This window comes from Enoplosus armatus, chromosome 18 (assembly GCF_043641665.1).
Source record: "Enoplosus armatus isolate fEnoArm2 chromosome 18, fEnoArm2.hap1, whole genome shotgun sequence".
Lineage (NCBI taxonomy): Eukaryota > Metazoa > Chordata > Actinopteri > Centrarchiformes > Enoplosidae > Enoplosus > Enoplosus armatus.
Genome location: NC_092197.1, coordinates 7587450 through 7606785, shown reverse-complemented (window position 1 = coordinate 7606785; position 19336 = coordinate 7587450). Strand labels below are relative to the sequence as shown.

The following is a 19336-nucleotide window of genomic DNA, read 5'->3' as shown; positions in this document are numbered from 1 at the left end:
GAAATCTAGTTTGTTTTGTCTTTAGAAATATAGAAATAGGTGACTAATAGGCCATCGCCTCTAATCGCATGCTCAGGCCATTCCTCTGATATGTAAAATGGCTAAATGGCGTTGTAATCTTCCAGTAAATTTTCCAGTATGTGTTCATTTCCTCAGGAGTGGCACTAAATCCTTTGTGTGATTGTTTGATACATTACATTCCTTTGTTTCATCAGCCATTAAAATAAAGAGGCTCCTCCAGGAAGCCGGACCCTCTGTTGACTTTATTGGTTCCTGAAATTTGTCATTACTGCTTCCTGGCCGTGATGTCATCAACCGGCTAATGACAGAGAGGAAAAAGGACATTCGTCCCAAAATAACTCAGAAAAAAGACAATTTTAAAAGGCGTAATGAGCCTGTACGGACAGGGACAGTGAGTTATGACTCTGTCACAGTCTGACTCGTTTTGTCTCAAAAGGAAATGCTCTTACGATCCACAGCATGACATCAAAGTCCTTCAGTGACACAAAGTTAAGCCAATGTTGACTTTGGCAATAATGAAAATTGAAAAAAACTGAATGAAACCACCACAAACAACCAAGATAAAACAGAGACTGGACGAGAAATGTTATTTGTATTTTTTTTTATTTTGGCATTTCTTTGTTTTGCATTTATATTAAGCAAAGTGCATCTTATTTTCTTTTTCTCATCAACACATTGCACAATACATAAATAATGATGCATATAAAACGTCTTCATATTTACAATTAATAATATATTTATATATAACATAAAATACATTTTTCGCTTCTTATTTCATTTAATTAAATCTTAGTCATTTATTAAACAAAGTCCGTCAGAATCTTATACTTTCTTCTTCTTTTAAAACTTTTTTTTCTCTGTTTGAACCTCCGGAACAAAAAAGGAAAGTAGGTGTAGTCTGTTTGTGGGGGGGCAGAAGAGGCAAGGAGGGTGAAGAAGAGGAAGGCTGCTGCTATCGGGTGTTGAAAATGACTTCCAACCAGCACGGGCAGCTACTGATAAACTGTCTGGTGTAGCACTGTCCCCAGCCTTTCACAAAGCTTATCTGCACCGTGAAGCCCGTGCGAGGCTGCTGCGTGAACTCGTGGTCGTTCGGCCTCTGCAGGCTGCCGGCCTTGTCATAGTCAAAAGCTTTGATGGAGAAACCGGGGAACACCTTGTGCACCAGCAGCGTGCGCGAGTCCGGGTTGTCCAGTGTGGCCGACTTAATGAAGATGGGGTAGCAGCTGCGGTTGTAGACCCACACCCCGTCTGGCTCACGCGTGAGCTGGATGCCATAGCCGATCTTGGCCCGCACCATCTGCACCAGCTGGGACTTGTTGTCAGAGCAGAGCTGACCCAGGCAGAAGCCGTTCCCCTGAGGTAGATCATAGAAGATGTCCAGAGAGGGCTCCTGGACTGAGTAGAGGCGCCCGACACGTGTCTTCTCCTCCCAGTATGCCACCACGCACCAATGGGCCCGATCGCCAGACTCCTGCAACGCCAGGGAATCTGAAGAAGGAAACAGAGAGGCAGAGATGGTTAGACCTGTAGGAAGCCGCACAGCAAAGACATGATGACACTGAAATATTACACAGTAAAATACAAAGAGATCAAAGAATGAAGAAAAAGAGAGGAGAGGAGGAAAAGATGAGTGCATGAGGCTTTTAAATAAAATGCTAAAGGCTACACCAAGCGTCTCAAACATTGCCACTTCTTCACAACTTCTTCCTTATCCCTGTTTTGGGAAATGGAGAATTTGCTTTAGTCGGGAGCCAAAACTAAACCGTCATCCTCAATTTCTGCCAGACAGGAAAACCATGTTGGAATTCCTGGACCTCAGACAAGAGAAGCAACTCAGAGACACTGTCAGGCAAGTGTCCACATGCAGTACAATATTTGTCTAGGCATTAAATGCTTATCTTCTGTCTGGCTCGTATTTTTGTAGCGGCGTGGCCAACAATGTAGTGACGTCAACTGACTGTCCCGATCATCTCTCTACAAGCAACATGCTTCACCCCGCGGGAGGGAATTATAAACTATCTTTTGAATTTGAGTTAAAAGATACGAGGCCGCAGTAACTGAGCAACAGCAACGAGACAAGTTTCACGTAAACACATAAACCATTCCCTGTCTACGCTGAAGCACGTGGTGTTTAGGCCGATAACTCTCATACCCTGGTGTCTGAATTGGTGACAAGCTAGGCCTCTCCAGTCTAAAGTTTCCCCTGAGCGTAAAAGAAGTGTAGCATTGGCCATGCTCCAGTTTCCACCCCCCCCCCCCACCCCTTCCTCCCTCTCACGTCTCCCTTTAGTGTGCCTCCTGCGCCGTCCCTCTCCCCCTTCATATCTCTATTCCACAGAAATCTGGCTCCCAGCTACTCCCAGCTAGAAAAGTGGGAGCCAGTCAGGCGCAAGGGAAATAGAGGGAGACAGAGAGAGAGTGCGAGAGGAAAGAAAGAGGGGGCGGGGTGGGGAAGAGAAGGAATGCTTTTCATATATTTTGACTGTTACTTTTGCAACTTTGTTTCCTCTCCTGATTTTTAAGCGCCCCTTGTGCTTTTTCAGGTCGTCACCTAATTGCTGTGACTTCTATCAACTGCTCCGCAATCTTTTACACTTCCTCTACTCTCACACACACACACACACACACACTCAAATCCAGCCTCCTCGATGAAAGACACATTCAAGGGTTAAGAAAGCTTGAAGAGGGGAAATAAATGTGAGGGAAAAAATTAACAGAGCCCCTCTCAGAGCCATTTCAGTTGCCCCCGTCTTTCCCATCCAACCCCAGCCTCCCCCCGCCCTCCCTTCCTCGTTTCATCTGGCGGTAGCTGTGAATGTAACCGGTAATTTGGAAGGTCCCGTCTGAGACAAACTGCAATGTTAATGCGGCAGGATCTCTGCCGGCCCAAGCAGACTCACCGCGGCCTGTCATTAGCCTTCATTAGACGCAGGGAGAAGGGGGGGAGAAAAAGACAACACTGGGAGAGGAGAGACAGAAACACAGAGGAGGGGAGGGAAGGGAGGGGGGGAGCAAAACTGAAAGCATGCCTTCCATAAAACAAGAGGGGCTGTGTTCTTTGAAGTTGGTCAGAGCCGAGCCTTGGGGAGTTTATCGTAAATCCCTCCTCATGGGGTGCTGGGGGAAACTAAGTACCCAGCTATCTACCTTAGACTAAATGGAGGAGAAAAAGCATTTATCTTTGAGATAAGAGACAGAAAGTGTCTTTTGTGTCTCAGGCTGATGTCAGAGTCTCCGATCGTGGCCGAGCTTTGCTCTCTGGTCTGTTTTACATGTACGTACAGGAACGGCTGGGGGTTGATAAGGAGAAGGATGCTTTGGACTTTCTTAACAGCTGACAGAGGGCCTGCTGGTGGAGCTCACCTGTGGGGCCCTCTGTGTGTTTGTTATTGCTGAGAGAGACAGGGCCTGGCGTCAGAGGTCATTAGAGCGGCTGCCTGTCTGAGCCTGTCATTGCAGCCTGAAAACACCCTGCTATTCAGGACTACACTAACTGCCCCGCTTCCCCTCCCTCGTCGCCTCTCCTCTCCTCTCTTCTCAGAAACTCAGACTGGTAGCAAGTGAGACTCACAGAGGAGAGAAAACGGGGGAAAGATAAAAGCAAAGGGCTTGAAGAGAGACAGAAAAACAACAGAGGGAAATGTGATGGGCAGCAGGAAGGGTCAGCTAGTAAAGCAGTGGTGTATGTAGAAATACTAAAATACTAAAAATACTACATTACAAGTCCCGTCTTGCCAGAGACAGATTTAAAAAGAATGGTTAAAGTCAATAATTGGCTGAGATATCCTCACTTTTAGTCCCCAATATGGGTCAAGCTCCAAAAAGCACTGGATCCTACTTCCCACAACTCAACAACCTCTTTCGTTAGACCTGACTGTCCCTGACTGGTAAATGTCTTTCAAACTCCGTGCCCCCAGTTTGTTACACAGGCTTTCTGTTACAGAAAGTAACAGTAACTTTTTTTTCTGTTCAGTAGGTCAGCGGACAGAAAGCGAGACAGGCAGACTCCTCCATCTGCGGGGCGCAGCCTTGTGAAGACTCTGTTCACAGCTTGTCCTGACAGCAGATGAGCTTACACCTCATGAGTAATGCTGCTGAACACACAACCACACACACACACACACACATATATATATATAAACACACACGCTAGATGTGAGTGGCCCGTATGAAACGCACCTTGTTTTAAGTGCAAGGCTCATTTAACTGAATTTGAATATTTAACACATCGTGTGTTTGCATGCAAAGTGTCTGCTGGTCGCGCTCCTCATGTTACAGTCTGACACTATTTCAGGTGCTCCCCACATAGGTGTGTGTGTGTGTGTGTGTGTGTGTGTGTGTGTGTGTCAGACTGTGTCGTCAGAGTGTCTGCGCTGAGTCCGTCTGTCCTTGGAGCAGCGTGTTTCCATCAGCTCCAGCCCCTGAACACTTACAGAGCTGTCTGTACATCTGTCTGCTTTCTGGATGTCTGCCTATCGAAGCATTAGCTCGTCTATCTGTCTGCCGCCCCCACCTGCTCGTCTGCTCTGCACCCTTTCAGCCTGTGTGTCTCGGGCTTCTCCTCGCTGGAGATAAGCGGGCTAGCTGGCAGCCTGAGGCCATCTGTCACTCCGGCCCTTCCTTTCTGCTCTGCTCCAGTCAGTTGTCTGCTGCTGGTCTGTCCCAGTCTGGTCTGCCCCATGGGGCCCACACGAAAACCCCCATCCAAAAAAAAAAAAACTTTCCCTGCTGGTCCACTATGAAGCAAAACCCATGTTGCTGCTGAAAGATACTGGAGCAGATTGGTGTGGAGTGCGTCATGTGATCATGGATGATAATAATGATAACAGGCCTTGTTAAAAGCAATGTAAGAAAGTGCAAGAAGCAGCTGGTGAGGGCTAATGTGGATGTTAGCCATTAGGAACACTGTGCAAACAAAAACAACATATTGCTCCCATGTTTTCTAGGTATTTGATGGATGATCAGCTTATGGTCTTGTGAGGTGGGGGGCTGTAAATATCTGTGATTAAATAAACCCCATGTGCAATGCAAAATATTTAAACCATAGCACGGGGAGGGCTCGGCAAATAGGCACACACTGCTGGCTCCCCTGTGGATTTTAATGGTCCATGGTTTTAAAGAGTGGACGCCACGCTAGCTGAGACAATTGGACATGGCTGAAGGGAGGAGGGAACGGCTGAGAGGAAGGGGGGGAGGGGCAACGACAGACTGGGTGCTTCTCTCAGGGCCAGAAACACAGTCTGGAAAGGTTAATCATTACCTCTTTCTGACTCCACACACACACACACACACACACACACACACACACACACACACACACACACACACACACACACACACACACACACACACACACACACACACACACACACACACACCAGGTCGCTACTATACTTAGAAGTCAACACAGTCACAGAGTAGCACGCCTACACCCTCATGCACACACACACAATTTTCAACCTTCACTCCTGGACACAACACTATCAACATCGGTAAACAGTGAGGAGGCTCCTGAGAACTGTCTCGTATCGATCCCTGAGAGCCCTATATATGTGTGTGTGTGTGTGTGTGTGTGTGTGTGTGTGTGTGTGTGTGTGTGTGTGTGTGTGTGTGTGTGTGTGTGTGTTTGAGCCTCTCTCAGCTCAGACGTATAATGACCCTGTCGTCATCACACAGCGGCTCAGGAGAGGAATGGGAAAGGCATGAAGGAAACAGCTCAAGGGGGAAGGAAGGACTCTTCATGGTGCCTTATTTTCTAAGTCAACACCTTCTCTCGAGCCGGGGAAAGTCTATTCCAAAGGTCAAGGGTCACCCTGGAGGCATTCCTTTTGTTCTCCCTGCCATGCCGTATACGTTCAGCCCTGTATGCGTGTGTCTGTAAAGAAAGTCTGTGCATGGCTCTCTCTCTCTCTCTCTGTTCACAAAAGTATTTGGTCTCATTGATTTTTTGAGTTAATACAAGTTAGAGTCCTCAACAGCGGGCTTGTTGCTGGTTGTGTTCACTTCACTTTCTTCTGTGGGAAAGAAGAAATTCAATGACGAGCAACCCCTTCAGAAAGAGAAGGGTCAGCCGTTCTGTGCGGTGAAGACAGAGGAGTGTCATTGTCTCACGTCAATACATCAACACAGCCTTGAACGTTTAGGCCGACGACTGTGTGCACAGTCTGGTTCCCCCCACTGTTGAAAGGTAAATGACTCAGTCTGCTCTTAAAATGATTGTAATCGTTTACTTGTCGTGCAGAAGAGCATGCAGCCTGCCACCAAACTGTCATTAAATGTTTGAGATTCAGGTGTGTTATGCTACTAAGCGTCAAGCCTCGAGCAGAGATAAGGAGCGGGCTATAGAGGTCAGATAGCGGCTCACTTCTTTTTAACTCCACAAACCCCACATTTCTTTCATTTTCAAACTTGTAGTCTTCAATCCCAACCCACGAGGAAATTCATGAGACTTTTCGCAGCTTTGTCTGGAGCTACAAACGGCTTAAAACAACTTTTTTCAGTGCGGTTCCCCTTTAAGATAAGTAACAAAGAAGCAGACTTCAGCAGTTTTTATTAACCTGTAAAATGATTTAAAAGGTATGCTATGTGGACCTAATTTGCCGTATTAGTGCGTATTTTTTGCAAAGTGTCAACTTTGAAGAAGAAATAACACATTGCTCAGCCCTGGTAGATAAATAGAAAGACAAATAGTGGGTTCAGTAGCTAACAGAGGAAGCGCCTCTTTAGGGTGGCAGGTTATGTAAGAAGATTTGAAGTCCCCACCCCCCCCTTCAGGAAACCTAAATAAGCCCTGATGGCAGGAAAACCACACAGGGGAGTGGCATAGTTTCACTATCTACAGATCTGACTCCTCACAGAAACACAGATAGAGAGAATGAGTTGCAGACACGCCATCTCTAACATGGACCGTCCGGCCACAGCCGGGACGAGATAAGGAGAAGAAATGGCGCATGTTTTCTTCATGCCTCCCTCTACAGTATAATTTAGTCTGAGTGGAAGTTTTTGCTATAATTACATGGTCCACATGTCTTGATGTCGCTGAGGCACGGCGTTTTTCTCAGTTTGAGATAAAATACAGGAACGTTTCGTAATTAATTGTGCGGCGTCTTCCATTCGGATTATCACAAAACTGCAGCACGATACTTTTTCACTGAAGGACGTTTTATCCCCCTGGAACACCTCCTTCCTGCTCCTGCTGAGTTATTATTCCAACACTTCAACCTGCTGACCCTCACACACACACACACACACACACACACACACACACACACACACGATCCCCTGCAGCCCAGATTTCCCAGGGTGACAGGACAAATAAACACAAGCTAGTTGGATACAGGGTGCCAGGCGGGCTGTAATGATGTCATCAGCTCACTTTTGCAAACACACAAGTCAGAAGATCCCTCAGAAGATATCTCCATTTACATACACACACACACACACACACACACGGTGCTACGGACAGATGGACAGACAAGCCGAACAATCACCACATTGTTGTGGCCCTAAGACACCGTGGGAACTAAATAATACAAACATCACAAACAGACAGGCAGACAACCAACCAGCAGAGCCAGTTGTGTTCAATCTGGGCTTTGTTGTGTTGTGTCGTTACTGTTATTAATAATTATGCACCTCTTTATGTCTGTCATTGTGTGTGTGATTATGCCAGCCCTGTGGTCTGTGATAGAGATGTGGCTACTGACAGGGCTGAGTCTGTCGCTCAGATGAAAAGAGACACGCACCCCTCCGGTCTGAGCGCACAAAAGACAAACTGACTACATGAATGAGCAGGCGGGAGGGTGGAGACAACAGTACTGTGTGTCACACAAGAAATCTAACACACACACACACACACACAGGTTTACAGGAATGTGTCTCCACTTATTTCCATTTCCGTCTTTATCCTGCTAAAGGCTGGGGTTTTCTCCCTCCCTTCCTCTCTCCTTCACACGCTCTCTCTTTCATATCTTCATGCATTGAGGTAATGTCAAAATCCACTTCCACAGAGTGACTGCAAAACCAAAACAATGTTCATCTTGTTCTGGGCTTCCCTCCAGCTCTGGCTCGGAGCCAAATCTGCATAGCCCACCTTTCAATCAACTGGCTATGCTAAAGGTACACTAATGTTTTCAACTGTAAGTGCTATTTTGAAGCTACGCTAAGAACAACACAGCATAAAGCATCTCAGTCTGAGAACATCAAACACATGCAAGCTAGGCACACTGTCCTCTATCCTCTCTTCCCTTTTCCCCCCCCTCTCTCTCCATCCTCCACTGTCTCCGCGCTCTGTTTTTTCGATTTGTGCAGCATAATGACACAGGGTGGGGAACAGAGGACGGCCAAAACCAAAATTAAGTCCCTTGCCAAGAGGCGGCTTGGCTGCCGCGCAAGGAGAGGAAGTGGGGAGTAATGAGAGATCCTGGCCCGGCACGGAGCGGCCCGGCTCTGCTCTGCTCAACTCGCTGGCTGAACACACAGCCTCCAAATTACAGAGAACAGAGCAGAGCTGCCGGCCATCTCTCCCTCCACCCAAAGCCGCCATCTTCTCTCCCTCTCCATTCCTTCCTCTTACTGTTCAAGCAAAAAGGAAAATCAAGATTCAACCAATGCCAAAGCAGCTTTATGGTGAAGAAAGCGTCTCTTGAGCAAGTTTCTGTAGAGAGTCATCTGGCTCTAACAGGCTACATGCATTTCTCTCTTTGTAGATAGAAGAAAACAAATGCTCAATTTCTTTCTTTCTTTCTTTCTTTCTTTCTTGTTTTATTTAACTCCCTCCTCCTTTCTGGTTGGTGCGCTCCAGTGTTTGTTTTCTGTCAAGAAGAGGCCTCGGCTGCCTCCCTGTCCGCTCGCCTTTTCCTCAAAGACATGAGGTCATATCCTGCGCAGCCCTTTCCTTTCCCTGCTAACCCAAACAAGGCAGGAATGCCGAGAGAGAGAGAGAGAGAGAGAGACTGAGGGTGCTCTGTTTCTGACTCGAGCTGTTGATTGCTGGAAGATTGTGTCTCTTAACATTGGTGGTATGTAATTTAAACTCGACTTAATGTAAATAACTCAAGAAAAACAAATTCAAAAACAACACACAGGACTTTTCTCTCACTGGGTTTGCACCAAAAATGGGCCGTTTCTTCGGGCCCTTCCATATGACAGCAGAACTAGTTTGATTTAATGAGCCGAGGTGCCATGACTAAATTTAATCTGTGTCAGAGCCCCTGATGAAGGTTATACCTCCAGCCGATTCACTGGATGACTAATTGACTGACTGAAGGGCTGGCCGACTGTCTGTCGAGCGAGGTGACTGGCTGGTGGTATAAGAATACAACTCAGCCTAAATTTAACCTGCAGTGGGAGGAAGCGCCTGTGTGACAGTCGGCCGTGCGCCAGGGCTCGCACCAGGTCATTCTATCTGCCTGCCTGCGCCTATGTGTTGGTGTGTGTGTGTGTATGTGTGAAAACGCGCGTGTGTGCGTACGCGTCACCGCAGCCCGACTGGATCCTCTTACACACAGGCACTCCGGGTCAGTCCCCGATGGCACCAGCAGGCACGCCACCGACATACACACACACACACACACACACACACACACCAAAGCTACACATCCAATAAGAACCAGGCACAGACGTCTATGAGTTGCCTTTAAAGAAGAGTACATGCACGTACACACTATGGCTGGCTATTGATCCTCAACACTTGAGTGACTGAAATGTGTCCATATCACCAATTATCAAAAACAATGTCTGGTCAGAGTCATAATCCTGTTTACTTACTCTTTGATTATATCAGACTCAATTTAGGCACATAAGTAAAAAGGGGTAACCTGTCTTAATTTATCAAAGTCTTGTAAAACTCTTGAGCTTGACAAGGTGGACATCTGGCTACATGGAGGGGGGCTGCCTAAGCTGCTTCAAGTTTAAATATTACTTAACACTCCACAGATTCATAACCAACAATCCAGCGTCCTCTTAACCCTGACCCGATCTCCCATTTCCAAATCTCTTTCTTGATCTGTCTCTCTTCAGTTCCTGGGTGAACCTAAACCCCTGAGCTAAGCCCTCACCCCAGCTCAAACCAAGATCGGCACCCTGACACCCAGCTCCAGGCCTTCAGCCATCAACCCCCCTCTTCTCTCCTCTTCCCTCCTCTCTGCTCTGTTCCAAGCTGATGACGTGAGCCAGCGAGAGGAGCTTTGGAGCCGGTAGCCTGGCAGGCAGCCTAGTTTGCATTTGCGCTTGTCGTTGTCGCAGCTCACTTAACTCCTTACAGCCTGGATGATCTTGGCTTTTTCCAAGATGGCAGAAGAGGATGTTATCTGTAACCTCATCTCATCTGCTCCATCTGAACTGTGTGTTTTTTTTAGATGAATCATTTCTTTTGTGTAATTTTACGCTCTTGCTGAGGTAAAACGCCATAGCAGGGCTGCTTTACCGATACACTATCTTTTCCTAAAAGTCGACGAGCACTTAATTATTCTACAATACAAAAAACGTTAACAGTACAAGTCTTGCTGACTTCAAATATTTGCGTCCCTCAGAGCCACCCTCCTCTCTCTTCCTTCTTCCTCTCTGTAAATATGTCTGGAGAAGAACATAAAAAGGGCAGAGTGAGTGAATTAGAAGGTCAGCAGCGGGCCTCTGGGAGAGCCATGTTTCTTTTGTCAGGGCCCCAGAGGGAGGGAGGCTAGGGAGAGAAGGAGGGAGTATGAGAGGGGGTGAAGGAGGAACGGAGCAGCCTCTTTCTTTCTTTTTTTCTTTTTTTTTTTGGCTTGCCAGGGAAATCATGAGGGCAGAGCGCTCCGGCCATCCCGCCCCGGCCTTTCTACCTCGACTGCTTTTACTGAGGAGGCCCATTCACTGGAGCGCTGGCCGCCGCTGCCATGTCATCCTCGCCAGGAAGGAAAACAGGGGAGGAGGAGGAGAAGAAGTAGCGTGTACGCCTTGCTGAGGGAGGGAAGGAGTAAGGGAGGCAGCATGGGGGCGCCTGTTAAGACTCCAGTTCTTAGGTTTCACAGTTTGAACTGAGTCTAAAATGTGTCTTTAGTTAATGCACACAGGGAGGACTTTAGTGTCCATCTGAAGGTGTGGAGGAGAGGAGAGACTGATTTTTAGTTCCTCTCCTTCTTGTAAGCACTGCTGCAATCTCTTCCCCCATCTAAGGACACACACACACACACATGCAGGCAGGCTAACCCCCACCACCAAACAAAGGAGGGGGAAAAAATGGGCAGCCAACACCAACTGACATAAAACAGGCTTTAAAGGCCCAGTAATGAGAACCATCTGAGGCAAAGGAAAGCAGAGAGCAGCACAGAGCAATCTCAGGCAGCGGAGAGCAAACTCTCTCTCTCGTGAACACCATCTTATTCTGTAGCCTGCGGACAGGGCACTGGGTAAGGAAGGCAACACTGCCAAAGGGGATTATGGGAGAAAAGCTGAGGAAGCCCGAAACATGTCCTGCATGAGAGATGGAAGAAAGAAAGGCGCCTGTGTCTTGCTCTTATCCACACACAGAGCCCGAGAGGAGAGTTAACTGTCCACAAAAACATCCCCTGTACGTACAAACACACCCAAACAAACACTCGCATGTCAGTTGAAGCCTCTTTTTTGCAGCTATTTTTTTCTCTCTCCACAATACCACACGCACAGAGCATATTCTTCTCCAAACAACGGTTCAGCGTGTTTGTCTTCCATTACAACATAACACGGAAAGGGATGAGAGGGATAGGGGAGAGGAAGAGGAGAAGAGAGGAGCGTTGTTCAAAGAGCCAGGAGGGAGGAATTTATGTGGATGTGGGAGAAATACACCACCCTCCTTCACTTGGCTTTTTTTTTTATTACAGAGGGGAAGCAGGGGCCCCCACAATCACTGCCTCATCATCACAAGTATGGAGGGGAGATGAGTGTGTGTGCTGAGAGGAATGCACAGGAGAAGAAAAAGGAAAACAAAAGAGGAAAATAATATGACTGGAAAAGGGGAGGAAGAGTAGAACAAGAAGAGAAAATGGGTATAAATAAGAAATCTATTTGCAGGAGTATTTACCTGAAAGCCCCACAGGGGCCGAGTATGTCGTTCCCCCAGTATCACTGGATGACGGTCCAGAGTCTGGAGAATCTAATGGAGAGAGAAAGACTTTGAATTAGCACTGTGTGTGTTCCTGTGTGTGTTCCTGTGTGTGTGTTCCTGTGTGTGTGTGTGTGTGTGTGTGTGTGTGTGTGTGTGCGTGTGTGTGTGTGTGTGAGGGGAGAAGGCAAAGCAGCAGCTGTGAGACCGTCAATCACCCCGGTGAAATCAATGCCTAATGAAGACGCTGACGACGAAGCTCACACTCTCACACACACCACAGAGGAGACTTACAGAGGAGACTTTCTTACACCCCCGATAATCCCCCATAATCCACTGCTTCAGGAGGAACGTCAGCCCTGCATAGACAAGCTGCTGATCTGGAAGGAGCTGTATTCTTTCTGCTAATGACTGAGGCAAGGGTTTGGGCCGGAGACTTCTGATCGCTGCTCAATAATCAAATATAGATTGAATATTAGAAGACTGAGATCGGAATGTTTCTACCTCAAAATAAGTCATACATGTGTTTGCGGCTGCCTTGGCAGACAGAGCTTTGAAAGGCCTTGAAAGCTGTTCACCGTAAATTTTCTTAACGGTGCACTAGCAGGCAGACAAAAGAGAAGAACGACTCATTCTCTCTCCCTCTCTTTGCATTTGAATGCTTAACTCCCACTAAGACTTGTAATGTAGACTAGTTTCAACATGACACCTGAATGGAGCTTTAACAAAACCACTGTGTGTGTTGAGCGGAGCAGCGCACCGCTGGGAGCAGGCAAGCTCTGCTGCAGAGCTGCTGCTGGTAGCTTGGTATTCACTAATGATACATTCCTCTTGATGCACGTCAACGCTGCGCTACACCTACTATCCATTGGAACCACAGCGTGTGGTGGTGGTCACCTCCACTCCGACTGGATTATGACTCTAAAGAGCACTTTTTCAGATGGTTACATTGCAAGCCGTGCACACTGCTGTCGCATTAAAGTGGCTGGAAAGAGCAGAAGTTACCATTTAACTGTAGTTGCTCTAATTTGAGGTTTATTGCAACAACTACAGTGGAGGCAAACTGAAGAAATACAGCGAGAGGGGGCATTTAATCCACATATGGCACCGAGGAGGGGGAGGATGATATTTCGGTTGAATACTTCCACTCTCCAGCTAACACATCGTGTCAGTGGCCTCCTGTTTGGCCAAGCAGAGCTGCCATAGCCATAAAGTAATAAAGAAACAGAGTGGTTTCACTGCGAGCCCTCCTCCCTGCCACCCTGCCCCCGTCCGGACGCGGACCGTGCCGCTGTGGTCGCAGTAACGAGATGCACGGGCATGGCCTGGGCCTGCCTCGCTTTCATTGGCTGCCAGCAGCCTTGCCCTGGTCTCCCGGGCAACAGTTCACAGCTGACCACAGGGCTGAAGGGGCATCAGAGAGAAAGAGCTGAAACAGTGTGTGATTTATATCCCCCAGAGCTGAAACAAGGTAGCGTTTTACGTCTCGGCTGCTTTCATATTGACCACTGCTGCTGGAGCGGACAGGCACCCTGACACATATAACCCCACTTCCTGCTCACTGGAATCATAAAACCATCATCATAAAATCCATCGCTCTTCCGCTTCATGCAGATTTTTTACAACGTCTGATTGCCTTCTAAAAGTTAACCATGCAGATTTTCTGATGATTTAACACAGCCTAATATAAAGCAAATACTCAGAGTGTAGAATTGTATGATAGCCTCCTGTAATGGGAAGGAGTTAATGATTGACAGCTCCCCGAGGCCCTGGGGAAAAACCCCTGTCTTTCTGCATGATAAGCTCATCTGTCCTCTGTCTGTGTGTGTGTGTGTGTGTGTGTGTGCCCTCCAGCCTGCTCCATTGTCCTATTAATATTATGTTGTCTTTCACCCTCCTTCACCAACACACAGACAGACAGACAGGCAGACAGACAGAGTCTCCTTTGATTAACCACAACTGCAGCTGCACTGACTGAATGCTACCAAATGAGGAAATAGCAAAACAGATGAGCTAAAGACTGCTGCACTTCAATACTGAAAAAGAAAGGAATATTAAAACTTTTCTTTAAAAAGCATAAAAACCTGGGAGACAGACTAGCAACCTGATGATACTTCCCGTGCCTTGTTCTGTTCTTGCTGGCAACATTTAATTCCCACACAGTCAAACCTCTTCAAGTTATTTCACTTTGCTCTGAGAGGGGAAACAGGGTGGTAACATGAGTTGTATAATCATTTCCTTTGTCTGCATCCAGCGTGCATTTCCTATTTACCTTCTTGTTTCCTTTCATCACGGGAATGTTTCCAACTGAACTCATGCAAAGACGCTACGTGAGCTCTACCCTGACACAGAGCATCGCATCAGGAGAAGGTTGAAGAGGATTTCACTGTTGATCATTTAATTTTTTAGCATTTTAAGTAAATCCTGCTTGCATTTAAAAAGGTAAGGCAGGTAAAACAATATCGCTAACGCCTGGTAAATGAAGACAGACAGAGAGAAGGGGGGGGGCTTTGAAGAACCACTGCTGCAGCTGCAATGACTTCCTATTGTTTCCACTCACTGAAAGCCACTTTCTCCTGACTAACTGGCTGGCTGGTCATTGTTTAACTCTGAGCTTTTCCTGCACTGCATACAACAAGACTGCAAGCGAGCGAAGGAACGATGAGATTGAGAAAATGAAAAACTGAGGCTTTAACAGTCCTGCGCTCAATTGATGCATTTATATCTCTGCGACACGAAGAGAAACTGTTGAACAGAGCTATTCTGGTTATAGCCTGAAATTTAACACACTTCAAAACTGACTTAATAGGCGATGACATAAATTGATGCCACTTTCCCGCACTGAGGAATAGGATGACAACCACAGCGGCATGTGGAGCCTGACACAGGTGGAGGGAGAAAACAATTAAGCCAAAGAGCTTGTTATGGGGGGGGGGGGGGTAGCTGGAAGAAATTTACAGCACTACATACACAAATGCCCTCTCCCAGTCTTTAACACAAACACATCTAAACAGAGATGTGCAACAGTGACAACCCCCCAACACACACACACACACACACACACACAAGTCCTCAACCTTAATCTGTTGATTAATTCAGCTGATAAAGGCTGGCTGGCTCCAGAGACGCTGCTGTCTGTACTGCGATTCACAATAGATAGATGGACACACAAACACCCACACAACCCCCCCCCCATCAGACACACACATACACACACACTGCCCCTGGGTGACATGCCAGTCAGTCTATAGCTGGTATCTCAACTTTGTGCTGCTTTGCCCTGGCTGCCAGCCATGCTAGAACTGCCCAGCCAGCCAGGCGTGCCACTCTACTGCTATCATAAATCACAACATAACATGGAGCCATTTCCTACAAACACACACACACAAATGCACTGCAGGGGTAGTGTGTAAGACTATGCATATGTAATGTCAGATATATAGACAAACATTCATGAATACAAGATGGCCTTTTAGATGTGTATGTTTGCAAAACAAATGTGTTTCAGACAATACAAATATGCATATGCATATATATATATATATATACACATATCAAGCTCACCTGGTGGTTTAAGATAGTCCATGGGATAGCGCGAATATGGAGGAGGAGGGGACTCTGCATGGAGGAAAGAAAAGCAGAGGCAGAGCATGAGAAAAAAACAAGGGAGAGATCTGAACTGTATAATAAGAGTTGTCATTCTTCAGGGAAAAGGTTTTGTGTCTGTCAGCTCAGCCTGGAGAGGCAGGCAGTGAGGCCGGCCGGGCGGCTATTGCCTTTCATTGGCAGGCAGATAAACAGGGGGCCGCCTGGCGCCAGGAGGGCCACTATCAGCGTCTAGGACAAACTGAGATACGGGCCTCTTTTGGCCCGGGACGCCAAGCAAGCACACACATACACACACACACAAACACAGGCCCTGGAAACTGCACCGTGGAAAGACTGTAAAGCCCGGCATGAGTCGCTTTTCACTTTGGAAATGCCAATAGTGAAATGTTGAAATACCAGATGGGTTGTTTGTTTTAAAAAGCGGGGCTTCGGTGAAGTTGAAAATATCCTCCTCAAGTTGGAATAAACAGCTCTTAAGTGCTTTGGCGCCTCTAAAGTGCCAAAAAACAAGATGTTACAGTCGGGATGAAGCCCAATTAAGAAATGAACATATTTAGCATTTAAAAACACAATCAAGACAACAAGATATGTGATGAGACTATTTCAAAGTAACACGCCGGATTCAAATGAAGAGGACCACTTGGCACGCTTTCCACATCGGTCAAGTTTGACCTTATGGAAACTCAACACTAACTGTGCCAAGAGAGGTGATGTCATTTGAATTAGGCTAATTATCCCTTTAAGAGTCTGCTAATTCTCTGACACAATGACACGGTGTCTGAATCTGTGCCTGATTTAAAATTAGGCCCGACCACCAGAGAATTAAACGCCATTTCAGAACTTTTGTTGTGAGGTTATTAGAATAATCCAGCTCACCGAGTTCACAGAGTCTGCTCATGTGGTGCGGGTTGCAGCAAACGAGCTCTGGGTTGATTTTCCCGTAGGATTCACAGCAAGACAGCCTCTTCAGCTCCGAGGAATGCCTGAGGTCCGGCCACCTGAACACTTTGTAGAGCAGCATGGGGAGAGAGTAAGACTGTTGACCCACTTTGGCGTCCACTTTGCTGGGCAGGAGCAAGCAGGGGCTTCGGGCTCCCCCCTTGGACTCCACCGCCTGCAAAAGCACCTCTAATTGTTTCTCTTTGATCTTTTTCAGTATCGAGTGGGTCAACGCCTTCAATTCAGCCTCCGACCCGGCGTTGGACTTGTCCACCTTTGTCGTTTTGCCCATGCAGCAGCCCCCGGAGCCATGCGTCCCTCTATCCGCCTCCCCGTCGCCCTCCACGGGCGCACGGCTCCTCCAGAGTCGCCGGACGAGCCCCGATCGTTTGGTCCTAAACATGCGGGACGAAAAGAGGGTTCCCCGGCTAAAAAACGAGCATGGTGTCCGCAAATCATGAAGATTCCGGGATCCGAGTCCAGGCAATGACAAGCAGCCTGAGAAAATAGAGTGGAAAAGCTGGGAGCTGGAGAAGCAGAGGGAATCTGTAGCATACGCCAGTCTCTGTTGCCGTCTCCTGCAGACTTGATAGACGAAAAGCAGTCGAGGTTCACGGGACAGTCAGCTTGTCCTTCGGGGATAAATCACCATCACCTCCAGGCGTGTGAGACTCGCCTATAATAAAGAATCTAGCAGCTTATGGACCTCTGCTACAACACAGCAGCATGTAGCCTGGATGTGTTACAGTTACTCACTCGGTGATGTGCAGCCTAGCGCTGTGAGCTGACCCCTTTCAAACACCGATTTTCAGCACATAAACATTGTCAAAACATCTTTCTTTCCGTGCGCGTTAGCTGTAGTGGAAATGAGACAAAACCGGGGCCTAATTACGCCTAAACGCTTCCACAATTATCCCATGAAAACCGAAGCTCGCCGCCGTGTCTTCAAGAGCATTAATCCACAAAATCCTTGATCCGACTGCACAGAGCAGGGCTCTCTACCAGGCTCGCGGAGGCTTTTTTTTTTTATCCGTTATCGTCTAAATGTGCCACTCGTCTGCAGAGGATGTGGTCCGCTGGCAAGAATGAGCCTCGTCCTAAGAGCAAGGGAGCAAATCCAGGACTGAATCTGTCACCGGAGTTGAGTTGGGGAAGGAAAAAAAAAAGCCCGAGAGAAAGCGAGAGAGACCCTCGGGTTACGTCCACGCACACGAGCCTTGTAACCTATTTCAGTAGCCGAATCCCTCAAAATAAAATAATCCAACCTCGTATCTCACACGAAGTTTCCGCGTCTGAGAGTGGAAGAAAGCGAGCCGACGAGTGATCTCGAGGGGGGCAGAAGGCTCTCTGTCTGTAAATGAGGCGGATGGTTTGGGTGCCCTTGCTCCGTCTCCAGTCTCCAGTGCGCATTGACGCGCCCGGTCACGTGTGTGTCTAGACACCCTGTCGCTTAAAAGAAATGTGATTGTGTTGCGCAAACAACAGATCAAGCAGAGCCCACAGCGCGCGCACACACACACACACGCGCGCGCACACACAAAAAGTAGTAAAGTAGGAAAGTTAACATTTCACAGAAAAAAAAGTTGAGAAAGTGTAACGTTGAAAATAGGACGAGGTTGAGAAACTACAGCAGTTTGTCCAAAAGACACAAACTCTCAATTCAAGTCATTTCTGTTAAACTTCTGATTGTTTCATTAGTGGTGACATTCAGGAAGATACATCTCGTGGAGGCACTCTGTACATTATCAAAGCTTCTTTTCCACGCGTGTGCTTTATTCAACGGGCTTTAATTAATGGAAATTAAGAAAAAGGCCAAAACCTACAATTTTGCAGCTTTTGGCATTTTTAGTGTTTATAACGTCTGATCTCGTTTTCTCCTCACTCTGTTCATATTAAACAGCACGTATGCCATAAGTGTGTATTGATGGAGCAAGTCATTTTGCTATTGTCATGTTGATCGATCGGGATAGTTTTCCGTGTTTTAAATGAGGGGTATATGCCCTAAAATTGATCTCTCAGGCAGCGCTTGCGCCACCATTAAGCACTAATAACCAAATAGCTGTTAAGGTTTCAGTGGGACCCTTCATGTTAGGATTTAAGGACAGTAGTTGGGGTCTCCTACTAAAAGCGAGGGAGCCGGGAGAGGGGATATGTGCCTGCGAGTCTTTACTTAGGGCAAACAGGCCAAACGTCCCAAACACAGATGAGAGCGCGCTGCTGCCGCCCTCTGGGCGTTTAGCTCTCAGGTGGGACAAACACACACAAGAGTCCTTTGAGTTTGTCTGTCTTAATTATCAACACAACAGTTTCCACTCGTCTTTATTTATCCAGTAAAACGGTCCATCGGCTGAGGATCAATTTCCTTTCTTGCCTGACTGTGGATCTGTAACATGACCTGCCCACTTTATTTACTGTCTTTATAAGCTAAATCCATATTTATTACAATGGTCTGATTGAATCAATTTAAGACATTATGTGCAGTTTAAGAGACAAAGACGCTAACCAACAGTTTAGGCTATATTTAAATATATATTTAGACATAAAACCAACAATAAATGGGCTATATAGACTTGACAAATGGCGACACTGTTCTCATGATAAACTTATTAACTTATCAGCAATTATACATATCGAATTGTACCATAAATCAGACCCGTAAAACCTATAAAACACACCAGACTCAGTTGAAATAATCAAATTTTTACC

At 46.9% G+C, this 19336-nt stretch overlaps 1 protein-coding gene across 1 annotated transcript; it reads right to left on the bottom strand.

The window, feature by feature from the left end:
- Positions 1 to 636: 636 nt before the first annotated feature.
- On the bottom strand, positions 637 to 17968 carry smad7 (SMAD family member 7). The gene is made up of 4 exons (XM_070924732.1): positions 16568 to 17968; positions 15647 to 15700; positions 12062 to 12133; positions 637 to 1512 (listed from the first exon to the last, which is right to left on the bottom strand). The coding sequence occupies exons 1-4, from the start codon at positions 17031 to 17033 to the stop codon at positions 974 to 976; spliced, it is 1131 nt and encodes a 376-aa protein (XP_070780833.1). The 5' UTR covers positions 17034 to 17968; the 3' UTR covers positions 637 to 973.
- Positions 17969 to 19336: the final 1368 nt, after the last annotated feature.

Excerpts from the sequence above, each read along its gene's own strand:
- smad7 (XM_070924732.1), bottom strand. The coding sequence starts at position 17,033 with ATGTTTAGGACCAAACGATCGGGGCTCGTCCGGCGACTCTGGAGGAGC. Across the intron at positions 15,701-16,567 it reads GAGCAGACTCTGTGAACTCG|AGTCCCCTCCTCCTCCATAT; the intron begins GTGAGCTGGATT and ends TCCTCCATGCAG. Across the intron at positions 12,134-15,646 it reads GGACTATCTTAAACCACCAG|ATTCTCCAGACTCTGGACCG; the intron begins GTGAGCTTGATA and ends TCTCTCCATTAG.